Here is a 20,856-nt window from a genome sequence, read left to right as displayed (position 1 = left end):
GGCCAACGGCCCCTGAGCCCTCAGCCATCACCACCTTTAACCTACAGAAGGGCGGCACAGTGAGGGAACTGTCTGCCATCCAAATTTTCTCCCCTCCCACTGATCACCAATTCTCAAAAATTCAACTGAAGTACCCCCTTAATTTTTGCTCAATAGAAATAAATGTTTTAATTGCAGTTTAAAAAGTTCGGCTACACAATACATTGTAGTGAACAATTACAACCATAAGTCTCACTTTAGACTCAGTCTCACACTTTTATTACAATTATATAAGTCATTACACCCACATTTTTGGACTGACTATATACGTATAAAAAATTTAATAGTATTTTCCTGGAACCCCTGGATGAGAACCCCAGACCTAGGCGCAAAGGTATGGTTGTTTGACCTGACAAGAAAGAAGGGGGTCTCGGGTGATGCAGGGGTAAATTACCTGTCCACCACTGTGGAGTCTAGGGGTTTGAATCCCATGTGGTGTATGTGGCTTGGCCAAGCGCTAAATGAACACAATTGGCTGTGTTTGGGGGAGGGAGACCAGGTGGGGAGGGCGATTTTTGGCACTAGCGACTTCTACGGGCTGGGGGTGGCGCCTGTCAGCGAGTGGTGTTGAATGGGAGGAGTTGGATGGAGGTGCTTTGTCCTTCTGGTGGGAGATCCTCACTGGCAGTTGCATAGATATGGCCTGGTGTGCCAGTAGCATACAAAAGCAGGATTAATTGTCATAACAATTAAATTGGCTACTCTAAATCTATTTAAAAAAAGAAAAAAAGACAAGAAGAAGGAGCTCTCCCAAAAACTCATGCACTGTGCTGGCCAAACTCAACGTGGTCTGCTCTCGGGTGCAGCTGGTGGCCATAAGTTTGTCCATCAGGACAAGCACCTTATTGGCTCATCACCTGCATGGAAGCAACCTGGGTGGATACGGAGATCCCTCACACTGGCACACCCGAGCCTCCAGGGCCTGGGAAGTGAAGGAGGTCTCTGCCTCAGCATATCTTGGATTTTGTGTTAGGTGCGTGGGTTACTGAGGAATGGGGACACTTAAACCCCTCAGGTGGTGGCTCTGTAGCATCCTGGGGTATGCTAGTTTGGCATGGAGTGATTTCTCCAGCATGCCTTGGGCTGAACCCACACATTTTATTTTGTTGGTTGTGCTTGTTGAGTTCTGCATGGTATTGTAATTAATGTTGTGGTTTAGTTGCCGTTGTTCTGTTTGGTCATTTATTTTCATATTTGCAACAGAACTCACCCTTAAAGCTCTATTTGTGCAACACATACAGACAACTCAGTTTTATGTACTGACTGGTAGGCTACTGTTTATGGTTGAAGGTTAGAAAGTTTTTTAATGGTTATGTGTTGCCCCCTTGTGGTTCTTTGAGCTGCATGACGTGAAACGAATGTTGCATTTTAAATCACCAGTTTATATTGGGTAACACAGTAGAAACACAGTAGAAACAAATGATCAAGTGAGTGTAGGATGTAGCTATATTTATTGATTGTATCATTTTCACAGGATGTCAAAGACCTTGGAAGTAATGAACCAATCATTTCAAAGAATGCTATCAAACATAATGTTAAAAGAAAAGTGCATTACTAAGACCACAACAGTTCTTTTTTAATTACAATATCAAAAACATGAACAAGGTTAGAAAATACATATACTTTCCATGACTTGACATTTCATATGCCTTTATCTCTCTCTCTCTCTCTCTCTCTCTCTCTCACTTAAAAACTCTAAATATCAAAACAACAAAACAAATACAGTGTCATTATAAAAACATTTCAAATCATATTCAATTCATTTCATATTAAGATCAAATATAAATTCCTCTTAAAATCTGTTATGCAATTATAATAATTGTTTATAAGGCAACAGTAGGAAAGCACCATCAATACAACCACTGGGTTTACAGTAAGTGACAGGTAGGTAGCGGCAGTTGTGCTGTTGCAGTAAAAGGCCACATACATGTCTTCATAAAAGGGCCAAACATTGTTATTTAAGACCTCAGATGGCCTTCCTGAGCAGTTAAAGGAGATATATTAGTATACTTCAGAACGTTATATTCTGCAAAGCATCTGCTTCTTCAATGTTTTAAAATATATACTAAACACATGTGCAAAGAATTGTAGCAAATGCTAACCACAACAATAGTCTTTAGATCAATCACTTTCACAGTATTACCCACAACATTTCCACAAAATTGTTTGCATAGTTAAAATATTTTACAATCCTGACACAAAGACTAAGTCTGTGTAGTATATTGTTTTTTAATCAACACTATGGAAAATGTATTACAAAAATAAAAATAAAATCTGTAAAGATCATTACTGTGAATTTGTGTAAACACAAATGCCATTTCTTGAATAGTATGTAACAATTATTTATGTTTTTCTGATAGCTCTAGCTGCCAAGGTCTCTCGCCTCGTGGTTACGAATGCCTGTTGTTTTTCATAATAGGCTGCCTCATTAATAAAAGTGGGATAGACCGTGCCAGTTCCTTCATAGTGGAGGGTCCTTCCATCAAATGTTTGGAACATAGGGTCACCAGGGTTCAGCGGTTCCCAGTCACAGTCCTGGAACGACAACAAGGGAAAAGGCTGAAGAGGGCCTTTGTGGAAACCTGACACCTTGCTATTGGAGGAGGTCTGTTCTCCTAAAGCCTGATTGTCATCGTCAGGCCGACAGGACAGGAGGCAAAGACTATGTTTTCGACCCTGTCTGTGTGTGTGTTAGTGTACACGTGTGTGTACGTGTGACTGTGCAGCTAATCTCGGACAACGCTGCACGATCAGCATGAAACTTTGGCCAAGGAAGACACTACACACTTCAAATTGGCCTCATAGTAGCGCTATGCCAGGCCACTTTAAATATTTTGGCCTATAACTCTAGAACCATATGAAAAAGAAATGTCCCCCTGGATTGCTTTGATCATGATGCAAGTCCCCATATAAGCCACGGCCATTACCGCCTAACTAGATTTTCCACCATTTTGAATTTTCTTCAAAACACACTTTTTGCTACTACTCTCACAGAACAGAGTTCACACAAATAGGTATCTCTGGAGTCAAGTTATGAAAATGTGTAATTCAGATTTTTCATATTCCATTCCAATTGGCTATGATTGCCTTCTAAAGTTTGCGGGAGGGGCCCATTTTACAAAAATATGCCAGAAGTCATGTACTGTACTCATTGTCCTATCGACAGAGCCAAAAGCGCTTTCACTTACGCCCATAGGGGTGCCACAATCATGTTTCTGCTGTTTGTTGCAGAAACATTATACTTTACAAAAAACAAATTAGGTACAAATGGTCTCAATCAGTCAATCAGTGGGCTATTAAAAAAAGGCATATATCATGAATGCAACATCCAATCAACTCTAAATTGGAATTGCCTGTTGAGGGACCTACGAGTATCTAGAGCACATCTCCAAAAATGCTTTCACTTCTGATAGGAGGCACCACAAATGCAAAACTTTTAACTGTACAGTATGTCGTATTAACGCTTTTTCCCTCTGCAGCCTCATCGCATCCTGCCGGCCACAACCAATGACTGTCATCAGCCCTGGGTAGACCACACAGCCTGGTTTATACTTTGTTGCACGCTGGTGTAAAGCAGCCTAGAAGCTCAGTTGTGAGCTTGTAGATCGACTATTTTCTGCGTCAAAAATATTCTCACATCCTCCAGAGATGTGTCCTTTCCTCATTCATTATTATCAGGTTAGTGAAAAGCAATTAATTATGAGAGAAATAGAAACACGTTCTTAATTTGGTATTCACCTGTAGATTGGGGTGCACCATGGCAATGATGTTGCCGTTGGTATCTCTGGGATAGTCCATCCTCTCTAAGACTCTGAACACATCTACAGCACATGGAGGGAACTCCATACCTACAAAACACATAGAAAACAGCAGCCTTGTGAGTCGTAGTACAAGCTACATACAGTCAGTATCCTGCATTCTTAGAAATGGTCCTACGCTGGTCTTGCTGGATGATTTTACTCATTACAACCGTGTATTTAATTTAAAGTTAGTTCACAACAGCTGTCAAAAATTATGCATTTGAAATGCAATGTGTTTGCAGCACACCAGAATTAATTAGCTCAGGCAAAGGTCAAACCATTCAAAGAACTATTTTCTATGTTTAAAATAGTTTTTTGTAGTTGTTTCTTTATTTAGACAGGAAAGTGCAGAGACAGGAAACTGAGGGCAGAGGCAGGAGATATGTGAGACATGATTGTCAATACCTCCACATACCGCCTTCCTTTTATATAGTCCAGGGTGTCTAATATCTGTATTGTCTCATGTATTATGTACTGCATTTGTTTCACAAATCAGGCTACAGTGTTTATATTTCTATGGAAGTAGGTTTAATTGTAGAATTTAATGCATTACTTTTTAGTGGAAGCTTGTAAGTTAAAAATAAAACATTTTAAATAAATATTTGTTCGCAATTTTTCATCAATTATTCATTTCGGTCATAAGTAGCGATAATATAATGTAAATTACGTGGGATACTGTGCAGTGAGAAGGTCATCATTGCCAAATTAACCCCTTCCATGACCCTTCCACTCTGCGTTTGTTTGCAGTACATTATGCCTTACTCAGTGATAATAACAAGGCATAGAATGTAAGTTTCTTATCTCATAGAACCCAACCTGTTGCTTCTTTGAACTTTATGCCTTTCATTTTCAGAGAATAGGAAAACCAATTCATGACCATGCCATTGCATTCATTAGCATCAGTGTGGTCCCGGGACAGAGGAATACTGAACCATTGGCACCCATGCCAATGACATGGAAACTAACCAACTTCCAACAAGCATGTCATTCACCAACAGGCGAGTTAGGGGAACAGATCGACTGAAACTCACACTTGGCACAGTTTGCTTGTTTATGTAAGCCTTTAGCCTTTTTGCTAATTGCTGAAACGCTGTTCTCTGAATGTTAACCACTGTTATCTGAATGCTGAAACAATGTTCTCTAAATACTGAAACAATGTCCTCTAAATCAGTGGTTCCCAACATTTTTTGCTCAAGACCCAAAAGAGGAATTATACTTTTTTTCCTGGACCCAAACCAGTGAAAATAGCAGATCTACAAGCTCACAATAGCTTGTAGACCTGCTATTTTCTTTTCTTTTTTTATGTATTTATGGACAGTATTAGATGTTTTCATTTTATATATGAAATACATTTTGGAAAAAAAAAAGAATTGTTTTTAATTGATGAAAAGTTTTTAAAAATCTTTTGAAATAAGATTATTATTTCTTATGTAGGAAACAAACTTTTATTTACTCACGACCAACAAAAATTGGTCTGCGACCCACGAATGGGTCCCGACTCCCGACCCACTGTTTGGGAAACAGTGCTCTAAATGCTGAAACGCTATTCTCTGAATGCTGAAACAATGTCCTCTAAATGCTGAAATGCTGTTCTTTGAATGCTCAAACACCGTTCTTCTGCTTTAGAAAATGGGGAGGGGGGCACCTGGGTGGCACATTGCCAATTGTGTTTGTAGGAGCGCACAGCCAAGCTGGATGCACCGGGGGGATTCAAACCCCTATAGTCTCTGCAGTGGTAGGCAGGAACTTTTACATGTTACAAACTACTTGTACATTGCTTAGTTGTGTTGAAATTGAAAACGTATTATGTTGTCGCTAAAAGAGAAATTTGGATGCTTAAAAAAGCCTGCAAGCAAAGTGCTTTACAGTCACACATTCACACACACACACATTCACAAACACGAACGTTCACAGAGGCAACCATCCTGCTCATCAGGAGCATTAGGGTTCAGTGTCTTGCTCTAGGACAGTGGTTTTCAACCCCTTTCATATCAAGGTCCATTTGAGCCACGGACGACCATTTGATGAGACTTAGACTCTCAGACCCAAGACTTATTGAAAATATTTTGTTGTCGTTTGATAAGATTTTGTCCACAATTCCATGCTGTATTGATGTGGTACCATTAGGAGAGACAACAGGCAAACGTTGATCTTTTTTTTATTTTATTAAATTAACTCTTGAGAGCGTAAAATGAAACCAAATGGACACTCCATCATTTAGCTGGAAGGTCCCTCAAGGACCACAGGTTGAGAACCACTGCTCTAGGACACTACGAAAGGGAAACCAGGGATCGAACAAGGAACCTTCTGGTTTCCAGACGGCCTACCTCCTGAACCACTGCTGCTCTGTAAGCTGCTGTGATATGAGTTACCACAGTCTCCCCTACCTTCATTAAATAGCTCAATGAAGTCCAGGGCATGTTTCAGAATCACCCTCATAGCTTCAAAGATGTTGCTCCTTAAAACCCCTTGAGGCTGAGGGCCAACCTCCAGACCTGAAATAAAACAAAATCCATATTACATGCATTAAGCTATTACTTATGCTTGTATAGTGGATTGGAAAGGGTGTTAAAGTATGCCTAATGTACAGTATTATCTTGCTATTAGATAGTCACTGGCGCAGTTTGAATGGACTTAAGACTCACCAATAGGGTGCTTGGCCACAGACCGTGAAGTTGAATATTTCAGAAGAGGATGTTCATTCAGCAGAACAGGACAGCTAGCTGGAGCAATGGCCTTCTGCAAAACAAATGCAAAAGTAGTAAAAACACACACTTTTAGAGGTGCTGGTACTGGCAGCAACATGCAAGCTAAAAGTGTGCTCCTCTGAGCACAGATCCCCACCAGGCCGGTTTGCCTACCCAGGGCTGTATTGCGACCTGTTGTAGCGCCACCTTGAGAAAGATTTGAGACATTTGGGGTGGCGGTTCTTCCTTGGATTACTGGGAGTGTACTTGCAAAGTTTCTCGCCAATCGAAACTGCATTCATGATTTGTGGCGTTTTGTGCTATACGGGCCCCTCCCTCAAACTCTGAAAGCCAATCTTAGCCTATCCGAATGGAATCTGAAAAATCAGACAGATACATCTTGCTGAAACTGGCATCGCCAGAGCATTCATTAGCACCAGTGTCGTGTAGTATTTCTCACTGCATCTCAGCTGATGAATAAAACATACATCTTTTTGCATTTTGCAAAGGTTTGTTGTTTACTAATTTCTCATAGCCATGGCTAAAGATGTTAGGGTAACAGGTTTTAAGTCAGTAAGAACCTTTGGCTGGCTAAACTTTGGATGAATGCATTACTTGTTCAATAAGTAGAGATAAGTAGATCATTATGTTGTGTTCATATATAGCTTCACCAAAGAGGCCTACAATTAGTAGAACATTCACTTGCTGGTGCACACACACGAACAGTCAACCACTATTATTGGCCACTACTGTATTCTATAGTCAGCACCACTCACTGACTGTGATATATTAGGTGATGTATGTTTGAAACAATTCTATCAGTTTGACAATTGTGACAATGTATTCTCAGGGCAGACCATGCTAGAAGTTGACTGCTCCTGGATGTGAGTTAAAAGTAAAATATTTGCAGCTGAAGCAGGTTTGTTACTATAATGCTATTACCTTGATATAGTTCATCATCTGGAGGTTGAAGTGGTCTTTGGAACTTTCTAGAATCAGAGTGCAGCCCATATTAGAAGTAGTGTTGTGGAGATCAAAGATAACGTCATAGGCCTCTGGGCTGCCTTTAGGTCCAAACATCCTGTTGATCTCTTGGGCCCTCTGCACCTCATAGGGCAGGTCATCTCCACTTGGGGCACTTTGGTGAACAGAGACAAGATGAACATAATCATGCTGTCATAGAACCCCCTACTTCTTGATAATGTCACCACCACTTATATAGTAGCACAGACAAAAGAACAAAGTGCTATGATAAGTGAGGCTATGTTAATTATTGACCTAACCCTAACATTGTCTACTCCTGTGGATGGTATCACCTTTGCAATGGCATGCTTAAGTAGTTATGAAATTCATTGTGCCAGCCGATACAATGTAAGAATGTGTTGTTAGCATTCAAGACTTCTACAAAAGCGTGCATGTCTGAACCATACTGTATAAAATAGGGGTCTGAACCAAAGAAGAGCACTTGACTGGACAGTTCCATGTTATGAATAAACTTGACCATACAGTAATGCCATACACAGATGTTATACGTGCGGAAAAAGCTGCCCTCTTTATTAAACATATAAGACTCTAAACTACGGTATAATAACACCTATACTCTGCCCCCCACCTGTACCTGTGGTGGTGGGTATAATACCTGGTACCTGGTATTGTCTGCTTTGCTCAATACTAAAAAAATCAAAGTGTTGCCTACAATGACACGATGAGAACTATATTTTTGTATTGTATTGTATGTACACTATTATATATCACTGATGAATTGAGTACAATGGACCACAATGGAAACAAGCCCCCTGGGTCTTTTTGTGTTGTCTTTTGACCATAACCTTTGACTGTGCTACCTGTACTGTTAACAATCATGTTAATAAAGTTAATTAAGTACCCCCCCCCCCCCCAAAAAAAAAACTCAGCTCAAGCTCAATTAACCAAAAATGTACAGCTGTAATATTACACGCCATGTGCAGTTTGTGCACACACAATATGAGGGCAGGGGTCCAAATCTATTCTAACACGTTACCTTCTGAGTGTTAACAGTTGTAGCTGATGAACCCAAAGAAGAGAACTCTGCTGGTTCGTGGTGTGGCAGTTTCCCTGCTGCTGGAAGGGCTGCTCTGAGCCAGGCCATGCGCACGTTGAAGATGAGAGTAATGTAGGCCTATGTTTGCGTAATACTTTATTTTCCACCGTGGTGCACATCATGCATGAAAGAAGCAACAACAAAAAAAAGTGCTCTGCTCTGAACGCGTTTAGTCTGTTTGTCACGTTTCGCTCACGTTCTCCCAGCTGGCTGAGACAACCAGAGCGGTCTGATAGACTGTTGGCCGGCCGCTGTGCCCGAGTCGCACGTTGCTGAAATTCAACTCAACCAACAACGTTGTCAAATTTTGGAGATTCGTCTCATCGTATCAATGCAATAAAGCAAGGTGCTTTCGGTGCTTATATTATGGCTCTGCTTTTCAAGGAAAAGCAGAGCCCCGAGCTGTTTACTGTACATTATTATTTGTAGGCTACTACTCGTTATATGATGTTTTTGCATAGTATTGTATTTGTATTGTTTGTCGATTTCGATTAATTGAATACACAGGTCCTCAATGGAAACAAGCCATAGTGCTTTCTTGGGTTTAATCCTTTTAGCATCCTTTTGAATGGAATTGTACTTTCTGTGCTTTTTTTTCCCTTCAATCAATCAATTGAAGATAGCCTGCCCTTCGATCAACTGATAATAATCGTGTGGGGGGAATATACAAGGAACATGCATACACATACATGGCCTGTATATAAATACACTTTAAATTTATAGTGTAATTTATATTATATATTAATATATATGATTATTTATATTTTTTCCAAACGCACCTGTGATCCAGGTAACCTGGATAATAAATCAATAACCAACCGGGTCAGATATTTATTCATGACTCAGCAAGTGAGCAAGGCTGAGTGTGACCGATAATAACACTGAAGTAATACATTCGGTCCTCTAACACATTTACCTTAGATTCTCAGTGGTGAACGCTCTGTTCAGATCCGTGTCCACATATCTGGTGCATTTCTCCACGGCTCTGGGGTTGGTGATGAAGGGTCTGATCGTCTCGACCCCCTTCCGTTGGATCTCACTGCCATTTTTGATCCACAAGTTTACAAGCGTGACGCCTGACATCTCGTTTCCATGCGTGCCTCCAAAAATAGCAACTCTCCTCGCCTCGTTGTTGAAACAGATGGCATTATTAAGTGAAGACATGCTGGAACAGCAACCGTGAAATGGAAAAAGACCACAGATAAGCTGATAAAAAAAAGTTTATGGAGCTACAATAAAGCCACCGTTTGTCGTTTCTTAAAAATGCCCGCTGTGTGAGGACACTTACGTAATACAGCCGCTGGAGAGTTATGATCAGTCACCGTACGTAAGTGTGTTGTGGTGTGCAGTCAGCGTGGATTACATGGATTGTTGGCAGGCAACATTTCCTAAGAGGGTTGGGTTAAGGCTGTACCTCCCACTGACACCATGGATGTTGTCGATTGATTAATGTCACGGATGGGTCTGACCTAAGAGCACAAATTCCCAGAGCTTATTGTCTGCGATAGTCTATAATGATCACATTATTTATTATTGGGCACTGTAGTGGTAGTCGAATACAGTGCTTCTCAAATTTTTCATTTCCAGGATCCCCTTTAACTCTGGACAGTATGAGTTACAGACCTGTAAGGTTCCATTTAGAACCCCTTCAAGGAACCCTGAGTCCCTGGACCCCACTTTGAGAACCACTGGTCTAATAGAACATTATACATTTGCAAATGTAAGGTGGCATGCTTTGTTCAATTGCAAATACCATTACACATTTGTAAACTGCTTAAGTCTATCTCAGCTGAAGTAAATACAGTTACTCTTATCAGGTAGGCTACATTTCCTCAGGAATTAATAATAGCTTATAAGAGGGATCCTCACCTCAATCACATCCCATTTTCATTTTCGGTGCCATCTTTACAGATAGATCCTGTAAGCATCGGCTGTATGTCCCAAACTTGACTTACGGTTTAGTAAATGGAAGAACCTCCTGTTCCAATGGATCCAATTTAGTTACTTACACAAAAGCTCTTGTTAATACTTACTTTTCATTGGTTCAATTATTTATGAAAACCACAGACACACTTAACCTCTTGCACAAAATAAAATAGCAGATCAACAAGCTCACGTGTTGTGTCAAGAACTCTTGTCACAACTGTACACTGATGATATGCCTTAAAGCTGTATTACATTATGTAACTTATGGTTTGACAGGCATTTTGACCTGAAGGTCACATTTTAATTTATCCCCTGAGCAAACAGGGAGGTTTTCCAACATTTTTGCAGGATCTGAGGCAGAAAAGTAAAGTTACATAATAAAAATAAAAAAAGGGTACAAAAACAATTTCTTTACTCACCACCACTTCACCCATTTTCAACCATATATTTTTGGTCCTCACTAATGTACATTATAAGATGGCACCATTTCTGTCTACTCAATGTGTGTCTCACTGGTGGGCTGTTTCGAATACAAGAACGCTCGCCCCAAAACCTACTCGCACGGGTCAAATCCGACAACCTCGGAACGGTCTGACCCACAAATTCAGGCGACCTCGGGACGGTCGGATCCGGTCAGACCCATTTTATTTCTGGCCACCAGAACCTACTCGGCAACGTTTGACGCCTCAGGGGTACAGAGACGGGGGGGGGGGGGGTGCGATGATTCTGTCCCTATCGGGACGTAACTCGAACGGCGCCGAGTTGGCTGAAGCGGACTTCGCAACGTTCGGCACGGCGACTCACTCGGCGGTGCCTCTCGTGGCTCAAGACCGCTTCAGACGGCGGGCCTCTGTCGTTTTAACATATCTTTGTCTAACAACTTCCTAAAATTAATATTAGGGGCTGTTGGCTGTCACAAAGCAGGCCGAGTGTTCCACTCAAAGCGGGGACTCCGGGGAGAGAGTTCTGCCGCTGGGGGCAAGCATTCCGCGCCAAGCAGGGCGAGTCTTCCGCCGCTGGGGGTGTGTGTTCCTCAGAAAAAATGGGGGCGAGTATGTTTAGGGGCAAGTGTTCGGGGGTTACCCTGTGGATAGTTCAGAAAACTGCCCACCAGTGACATTGGTAAGCAGGTTTGGTCATTTCAAATGAGATTTAAAACTTCATTTTTTATTAATGCAATAACAATGTCTTCTATTCGCTTGGAATCCTCATTGATTATGTCATTGGCAGGCACTTTTCTGAACTGTCCACAGCCCACCAGCGAGACAGTAGACAGGAATGGTGCAATCTTATGAGCTTTAGTAACTAATAATATCAAGATATGGTTGAAAATGGGTGACGCACTACTTTAATATGATTCTAAAACATACACTTTCCAATCAAATTATTAGCAATACTATAAGGTTAAATGTTACATTTATTAGGATCAAACAAAAAAAGTCTACCATTTCAGTTATTTTCGCCGAACATAAACAATAAACTCCTCCCTTTACATTTGATAATGAACAGACATTATGACCACCCTGTTTTTTCACCCTCAAATAAGGTTCACAGGGCACAAAAATACATTAAAAAAAGATATGTATTTATATTGCACTGTTGAAAAACTGATCTCTATATTTTCTGTATAACTCAAGAGTTGCACATTCCACGTCGCACTTGAGTTTAACCAAAGTTTCTAGCTTAATTATCTTTTTTCTTACGTTTCTTCTTTTTCTTAAACGTTAGCCCAGTTTCGTTCAAGCTCTTTGTTTCAGACACAGAGCTGCGCGGGTGCTTATTGTGTACCTTGAACTCCTCCTCACTATCTATAACAAAACTCTCCTCCAAAGCTAAACCTGTGGAGCTCAAAAGCGCCTTCTTTTTTTTCTTTTTCAAAGCTATATCATTAGATGCCACCACAGCCTTCTGAGAATCATCAATATTTTCCACGACTTCCATGTCAAAACCAGAAGTGCTTGGACCTGGTCTGTATTTGCACTTTTGTTTATTCTTCTTTTTTTTAGCTGGAAAGGAGACAGTTGTTTCCTCACGTGCATCGTCATCTTTTTCCACTGTGTCACCAAAAAGGAAGGAAGCAGTCCCATTTGTTCCCCTTTTCTCCACAGATGCAGAGTGTTTATTTTGTACATCACCACAATCTGCAAGGTCAGTGGTGGATGCTTCACTCATTCTCTTGTTTTTCTTTTTCTTGGTTGTTACTTCCACATGTTGAACAGAGGAGCATTCAGTTACTTTCTGACTTCCATCGGTACATTTCTGAGAATCATCTGTCTCCTTGATTTGTCCAGCGGTACACATTTCAGAAGTTCTTCTCTTTTTCTTCTGTGTTCTCGATAGACCTGTATTATCCATAAGAGTTGAGGCATCATCAGAATGAATGTTAATCGACTCCTCCAAATGGCCTGACAACTGCAACTCCAAATCCCTGTTTTCTTTTTTTCTTTTCCTTTTTTTCTTTAACTGAGAATCACCTCCCTGAGTAGTTACAACAGTTTCACATTGGGAAAAATCTACACTCATCTCCTCTTGTGCCGCTGTATCATTACGAGACAAGGAATCACTCCTCCTCTTTCCACAAAGTTTCATTGCATCGTGACTTTGTGATGGCAAAGGGTCTGCGCTGCTCTGTACCTGAGACGGCTCAGGAGTCTCCAGAGTGATGTCTGCATTCACATTTGTGGCATTACCCCGACGTTGTGGTGCTCTCTGGCTTGGTGGATTAGTCTTCTTCAGTCTTGGTTTTGATGATGTAGCAAAACGGTTCAGTTTCTGACAGATGACAAAAAACAGGCGGTAGTTATCAGGACCAATTTTACATCTGAATGGTTCATTGTTGCATGTCATCAGCAATCCATATCAGTCATGGCAATGCAAGGTTGCCAACTTTCAGGGATTGGTTGGAGGGGGGTTGTGGCTACACAGATAGTGTTTAAAAAATGTATATATATGTATAATAACTATATATATATATAGTTTATAAATAAGATTAAGGCTGTATTTCTTGTATAAAACCCTAAATACATAGAAAGACACTGTAGATGTATATATTCACTTTTACCAACAATATTACATATTATAAGTGAGTGACATATGCGTTTATTAGTGATATGTATCTGCCTATTTATCTTTTTTTGTAATGTGCTGTCCAAATGGAGGGGTGACATTAACATGCTTCTTTCCTCGTCTCTCCATTCTCACTGCATTTTTTCTCAGAATTCATCATCTTCATCACTTGCCACCTGTTCTGCTTTTCAATCAATAGATCCTCCTTTACCTCTTACTTCTGCAGATTCTGAATCAGCAGCCCTTCATGCACCTTCTCATTTATTTCTCTACTGTCTGTACAGTAACTTTAATAGTGTATTTTTTTAAACATAACAAGTCTGCGTACAACTAGGGCCAGAAGTGCAAAACAGGGCTGAAAGTCACTACAAGATTTTGTGCTTACCACCACTTTGATGTCACAATCATCTGATATTTCATCCTCTCTGAAAAACAAAAACATTATCATTATGGACATCATTATAAGCAAAGAAAAAGAAAGGTGGTGTTCCTTGAAATAAACTCACTCGGACAGTGGAGACAAAGTCACTCCTTCATCTATGTATCTTCCTGGTAAAGGTGATGCCTGGGTATCTCTGCTTTTGCCGTGATTTGTTGTGATTTGATGTGTTTTAACACATTTCAAGAAACCTCCAATTACAGAGCTCTGTTAAAAACAAACAAGCATTCATATTAGTAGATAATATTTTTTAAGTATTCAAACTGATTGGCAAAACTGACATCACTGAAGAGGAAGGAAACCTTACATGAAGCTTTGCATTGTAGTAGGCCCTTAAAGTCGTCTTTAAAGTTGTCTTCTGTTTGCTTCTAGATCTAGATTTTTTATTGTAAATCCAACGAAGGAAATCAAAAGAGTACCATCTCATTCGCCTTTTTTTGATTGGCTGGAACTTGGACTTAGACTTCTTTTTAACATATTTTGGACGTTTCTGTGCACTGCGTGCTGACTGGATTTGGAGGATGGATGTCACAAGGCCCAAAGCATCTTGTTCAGCTCTTGGACGTCTCTGTTGTAGGTGAGCTTTCTCCACTTCTGGTGTTGGAACTTGAGTTAGGAACACGCTATCCCCTGAGTCACTGCAGATATATGATTGTTTAGTTAATTGGTCACATCAAAATATATGTTCTGCAGTTCTGGTCATCATAGACATGGATGCAGTGGTGGAAAAAGTACTCTGTTACAAGACAAAGTTTTAATACAAATCTACAAAGTAACAAGTAAATTAATTTTTCAAATAATTGTAGTGGAGTAAAAAGTACAACATTTGCCTCTGAGATGTAGTGGAGTAGAAGTAAAAGCACAGAAAATGTAAAATCCTGAAATGTGTACTTAAGACAGTACAGAACTTAGTTGCTTTCCACCACTCCATGGATGTTGTATAGCTGTAGAATACAACTCTCGTAGACGTATTTATGATTCTGACGTTTTCAATCTACGAGAGTTGTTGGGTTCACCCCCCATGGACACAGGGACTTTCAGCACTATACCCCGTAGACACTCCAAACATGTACAGATTGAAATTAAAGGTGCTTACCCGCACGCCCCAAATGTTAACTCTCGCTACGGGGTAGTAGTTTAATGTAATAATCCATATCTTTCAATAAAGAAGTGTTTTAATGCCGTCTGTGGCCGATTCTGTCGGACGTTCCCAATGGGAGGTAGTGACGCGCCCATCTGGTGAAACCCGGAATTACACTCAATGTAAACAGAAAGTAAACGAGGGTGAAAAATGGCGTTCGGCCACAGACGGCATTAAAACACTTCTTTATTGAAAGATATGGATTATTACATTAAACTACTACCCCGTAGCGAGAGTTAACATCTGGGGCGTGGGGGTAAGCACCTTTATTTTCAATGTGTACATTTGGAGTGTCTACGGGGTATAGTGCTGAAAGTCCCTGTGTCCATGGGGGGTGAACCCTACAACTCTCGTAGATTGAAAACGTCAGAATCATAAATAAGTCTACGAGAGTTGTATTCTACAGCTAGATGTTGTACTGTCTGTTGCATGTTTAACGTATTTTCAGACCAGCAGTATACTGTAGGATTCACAGCAGCATTCTTACCTTTCTGATTCTGACTGAATTCGGCCATTCCTCGGGAACAGATGTGAACCAGCAGCATTATCGAAAAACTTGGATATGGCGTGTGCAACATCTGGAGGGGCCACCTCCAAGATAATCTGGGATCCTTCCCAGTTCCCCAAAGCATCTTCAGGAACACAGTCTGAGTCTACCTGAGTCCCAGGTGGAGAATGGTGAACCCCAGTCATCATAATATCACTAACAAAAACAATGGCGGGGTTCCTGCAGCATTGAATGCAGTAGAGATAGTAACGTTAGCAGTAGCTTCTTGGGTCCTGGATTTCCTTCAAGTCACTCCAACAAAGTACATCCAGATGTCTTAATGTTGTATTCAAGTCCGTTACAACACCGACCAACACAAAGTTAGAGTTCAACATGAATATTAATCAACAAACTTGTGAAATCACAAGCACACACGTGGAAAGAAATCATTTACCACGTTGGAACAACTTTAAGCTCTGGAAGCCGACAGCCTGTTTCAACCCGGAAGTTAACTTTACGCTTCCAGTGTTGCCAGGTTTTGTGAGACAAATAAGCAATTAGGTCTTGGAAAACAAGCCCAAAAGAAGCAACTAGGGGTGCGCAACTAGGGGTGCGCAACTAGGGGTGCTAGGCCATTATGAGCACTTTACTGTACGCATTGAAAATAGCTGATCTACAAGCTCACAACGCGTCGCGAGAATGTAGATCTGCTAATTTAAAAATATCACATATTAATTTGGGGGTCCATGACATGAAAATATTTGAGAACCACTGGTTAAAATAATGCAAAAATTGTGAAGAAAGACCAAATAAGCAACTACACTTAGAAACAAGTCCATATTTACAAGCAACTTCACAGAAAAACAAGCCCAAAGTCGCTTATAATAAGCGGACATGGCAACGCTGGACGTTGGACGCAAGCAGAGCTCTGGACGCAAGGGTGCATTTCTAACCAATGGGTGTTCTCCTATCCCAAGGAGGCGTGTTTGTACTGTATGTACAGAACGAGTTCACCATTCACTTACACTTACTTGCTGCTTGTTTGTTTACACGCAGTACACGGCCATTCTATGGTTTCTGCTCTACACAGGTAGGCTACTATACACATTTAGTACACTTTGTCTCTAGACTTTCCCCATTAGGTACTGTGTTTTTGGTTTAAATGTTTTTGTTTAATTTAGGCCACAGAAGCTATCAGAGATTAGATCGTCCACCTTCTTTTATTATCATTGCTGCTTGAGGAAAGGTTCAGTGAACCTGGTTCACTGTAATAAACTCGCTTAAAGGTATTGAGGCTATTGATAAATATAGGCTTAATTTTTTTTGCGTGACTTTACTTCTTTCTCATACTAGGTAGGCCTATACTCCACATCCACCCGATTTCTTGCACAGGATGGCTGATAACCACACCGAAAAGGTCCAGTTACATGTTCCGAACTTAGAAGAACTTTGTAATGGTAAGATAAGATCCTTTACTTTGCACGCAAGCGATTGTGCAGCTCAACTCTTTTTGTATGATCCCATAAAAAAACTCTTGGGAAATCAACACATTTTGTTTCTTTAGTGTTGCAGACAGGGTTAAAAAACAATTTTGCTGAAGCCCAAGTCAGTGTTGTCGATTGTCCAGATCTTACGAAAGAGCCGTTCCAGTTTCCTGTCAAAGGTACGTGTGTCTTCTGTTCTGTTGTATATCTGTTATGCTTCTGTCTTCTGTTCTATTTTATCTGTTATGCTTCTGTGTTCTGTTCTTCTATCTGTTATGCTTCTGTCTTCTGTTCTTCTATCTGTTATGCTTCTGTCTTCTGTTCTGTATGTTATGCTTCTGTCTTCTGTTCTTCTATCTGTTATGCTTCTGTTTTCTGTTCTATCCGTTATGGACACATGTATGCATCTTCAATAGCCTTAAATTGTACAGAAACGTGTAGCTTATCTTCTTTCTTGTTACCGAAACGTGTTTTAATCCACTATAGAGTAAATAATTTTTTTCCACCACTGATAGTAAGAAGCCCAATATATATATATTTGTATATGGTTGATAGATATTAATTGGAATTGCAATTAATTGCAAACCCTTCTGTGAAAACTGTTATTGTGCAGCTATGCCATTGAAGAATTCCTGAACTGAAATTGTTTTATCTGCATGATTGATTGATTGATGTACTTTATTTAGTAAGACATGAGAACATCAGTACATGGAAGTACAAATTCACAATACAAGGTCTACTAAACTGGAAGATTCATTAAGCACTGAGCTTGTTTAAGATATGATCCCCATGCACACAAATCATGATGAAAATGGATACCATTTCTTTCCATGTAGGCTTGTGTGGGCAACCACGCATTACTGATGTTGGAGGAGTACCTTACTTGGTACCCTTGGTTCAAAAGGACAAGGTAGTAGTTCTATCACCCACAATAAAGTATGATCATACAGGTAAGCAGGATCTTAACATTCCACCTGCATCCACAGGAGTACAACATGAACACAGTTGCAAAGGAAGTGGAACTGCCAGGAGCATTCATACTAGGTGCAGGAGCTGTGCCCTCTCGGATTGTTGGAATGAATGCAGAGGTGTGTCACTTAAACTGACAAGGGTTCTTTTTTTTAGTTGACAGTATAATAAAGGTCTGTTCATAGACTGCTTGGGCACGTTTTGTAAGACAATGCTGTGAATTTTGTAATCCGCAGCTGATGCCCCTAGTTCTGACCGAGGTACCGGGGAGGCCTGCTGTGAACAGCAGCTATTTTTCTTCCATCAATCCAGCTGATGGCCAGTGTCTACAGGAGAGATACAGTGATAAATTCTCAGACTGCAACTTCGCACTACTGGCGAATCTTTATGCTTGTGAGGGGAAACCTGGAAAGGTGATTTTGTTTTTCATATGGAATCAAACAAAACATTATTGAATCCAAGGCTCATTAGTTGATGCAATGGGTACATTGTTATTTTTGAGGGATGGGGGACTGGGGTGGATACTGAGAAGCTAGGCTGGTTATGGATTAAAATATAAATGGCAAGATTTGCAGAATTGTGGGTTAATACTGACATGGTTGAAGTTGAACCTAGGCCCCTAACATGTGTGCTCCTAAGGCTTGAATGAATAAACATTAACAAAAGGAAAATGACTGCAGTGGTTGAGTAATCACCACTAAATCATGTGATCTCTATGGTTCTCTGCCAGGTCATTGAGGTGCGAGCTAAAAAGAGAACAGGAGAGCAGAGCCTTGTGGGTGCCTTGAGGACGACTCTTGAAGCCCACTACCCTGATAAAAGCTTAGCCTTGGGGGGCACCTTCATCATCCAGAAAGGGAAAGCCAAAATCCACATCATGGTAAATAATAGAAGTTGTGCTGTAAAGTCGTGAATGTTAATTTAACTCTGAATGTACAAATTGACCTGCAAATGAACACTGAGGATTTTACATTGTGATAATCTGTCATTGTAATGAATGAATGACCTATTGACACTAATACTATTAGGGTTCATGCACTAATACTAGGCTTTTAGTACATTTAAAAAATGTCCTTAAGTTTTATCTCCATCGTCTCCCTCTCCCGAGTGCAGACAGAGAGGTAATTTGCAACAATGTCTGAACTACAATAAAGATGCATGTGCATCTAGTGTGCAGTCCTGTGCGCTGTCTGCTTCAAATAACTTTATTGACATTGTCAACCAGTAGGCGTCCTACCCAACACACAAAATGTCTCAACTGAAGAGTAGTGAGACCACCTCCAACCACTACAGACCTGCTAGTTGTATTGTATTAACATACACTACCATACAGATTGGTTAAAGGTATGGTAAGTGATTTTGTTAAAATAACTGTGAAATAGCTTTATATTCTGATAGTACTCATTGTACGAGCTGGAGGGAAGGGCAGACCCCTATTGCTGAATTAACTATCTATAGCAATGATTACTATCAGAATATAGAGCTTTAACCTTTAAACAAAAAACCTTTTGTTTTACCAAAAGATATCACTTACCTCCCTACCTTTAGACTAACATTTTATCCATTAAATAAAAAATCCCAGATTGTAGCTTTAATATCTTTTATGTCTTGTTCATAGCCACGGGAGTTTTCAGCCTGTCCCCTCAACACCGATGATGATGTCAACAGCTGGCTGAAACACTTTGAGGTCAGCGCCCCACTGATCTGCCAGTCCGTACTCGTATCCAGAGACCCTGTAAGTAAAGATCGTACAGTGCATGTTGTCGGTGGAATGGATTTTTTTTGCCTTTATTGATAGTTATACAGTGTAGAGAGACTGGAACAAGGGAGAGAGAGTCAGGGAGTGACATGCAGCACAGGTTTGCTGGGCCCAGGAATCGAACCCGAGACTTGCTGTCAGGCATCAGATCCCACATAGTATGCGCCTTAACCACTCGCCTATCGGTGCCCTGAAATGGTCATGCATTTCTATGTATTCTAGCTGGTTTTGGGACTACAGTAACCAAATTAATTCTAGCAAAAAAGAAAGAAAAGAAGTTCATCTGCAAAATCTGTGCAGACTGCTCATACTTATTTCTGAAACATTATGTGCCGCTTGTACTTCCAGAGGTTCAATAAACTGTGTTTAATGACTCAACCGTAATCTAGGTCTGCTGACCTGCGTTTTATGGATAGATTTTCTGTCTGTCTTTTGAGACTGACTCTTCAACTAGCTTTCTCCTGACTTGTTTGCTATCCAGGGCTTGGACCTGCGTGTCGAGCACACACACTGCTTCAGTCATCATGGAGAAGGTGGACACTACTACATAGACACGACTCCTGACACTGTGGAGTACCTGGGTTACTTTATGCCAGCTGAGTTTGTTTACCGCATCGACAGGCCCAAGGAGACCCACGCCGTTGGCCGAGATTGAAAAAAGGAAACATGTTAACATCATGTTAGTAACGTTAACTTAGTATTTCTTGCTTACTTGAATCAATAAGGAATTAACACATCAGATATGAGATTTGTTTTTCTGTATTGATATTTGTCGTAAAGGCCGTTTCACTTTGCAATGAAAAGCATAACCAACCAACATGTCCCATATATCTTATATCTTTCCATAGAAATTGATATAATTACACTTTACAAAATAAAAGAATCACACACCAGCCATCCATAAATAAACTGAGTTGAAATTCTTACTGTATTCATCTACCATTGTCAGTACTGTAATGTGTTGTATTCCACAGTGCTG

At 40.4% G+C, this 20,856-nt stretch overlaps 3 protein-coding genes across 4 annotated transcripts; 1 reads left to right on the top strand and 2 right to left on the bottom strand.

Moving 5' to 3' along the window:
- Positions 1 to 1,480: 1,480 nt before the first annotated feature.
- On the bottom strand, positions 1,481 to 9,944 carry aspa (aspartoacylase). The gene is made up of 6 exons (XM_080436658.1): positions 9,523 to 9,944; positions 7,469 to 7,664; positions 6,485 to 6,578; positions 6,227 to 6,334; positions 3,778 to 3,887; positions 1,481 to 2,574 (listed from the first exon to the last, which is right to left on the bottom strand). The coding sequence occupies exons 1-6, from the start codon at positions 9,768 to 9,770 to the stop codon at positions 2,383 to 2,385; spliced, it is 948 nt and encodes a 315-aa protein (XP_080292784.1). The 5' UTR covers positions 9,771 to 9,944; the 3' UTR covers positions 1,481 to 2,382.
- Positions 9,945 to 10,754: 810 nt separating this feature from the next.
- Positions 10,755 to 16,155, bottom strand: LOC308090463 (uncharacterized protein). The gene is made up of 5 exons (XM_080435660.1): positions 15,666 to 16,155; positions 14,345 to 14,675; positions 14,105 to 14,244; positions 13,984 to 14,023; positions 10,755 to 13,304 (listed from the first exon to the last, which is right to left on the bottom strand). Exons 1-5 carry the CDS (start codon positions 15,872 to 15,874, stop codon positions 12,216 to 12,218), a joined length of 1,809 nt encoding a protein of 602 aa, XP_080291786.1. The 5' UTR covers positions 15,875 to 16,155; the 3' UTR covers positions 10,755 to 12,215.
- A 490-nt stretch (positions 16,156 to 16,645) lies between these two features.
- Positions 16,646 to 20,774, top strand: cUnh11orf54 (chromosome Un C11orf54 homolog). Of its 2 annotated transcripts, none has more exons than XM_080434965.1 (9): positions 16,646 to 16,755; positions 17,019 to 17,122; positions 17,230 to 17,328; positions 17,986 to 18,059; positions 18,136 to 18,237; positions 18,355 to 18,531; positions 18,849 to 18,998; positions 19,737 to 19,853; positions 20,359 to 20,774. In XM_080434965.1, the coding sequence occupies exons 2-9, from the start codon at positions 17,059 to 17,061 to the stop codon at positions 20,530 to 20,532; spliced, it is 957 nt and encodes a 318-aa protein (XP_080291091.1). In that variant the 5' UTR covers positions 16,646 to 16,755; positions 17,019 to 17,058; the 3' UTR covers positions 20,533 to 20,774. The 2 variants fall into 2 exon arrangements, with proteins under 2 accessions (XP_080291091.1, XP_080291092.1); XM_080434966.1 differs by having other exon boundaries at positions 16,721 to 16,755; positions 17,023 to 17,122.
- The last annotated feature ends 82 nt before the right edge of the window (positions 20,775 to 20,856 follow it).

This window comes from Gymnoscopelus braueri, assembly GCF_963280865.1.
Source record: "Gymnoscopelus braueri genome assembly, chromosome: 8".
In the NCBI taxonomy this organism is placed as follows: Eukaryota; Metazoa; Chordata; class Actinopteri; order Myctophiformes; family Myctophidae; genus Gymnoscopelus; species Gymnoscopelus braueri.
This window is presented reverse-complemented; position numbering and strand designations above follow the sequence as displayed.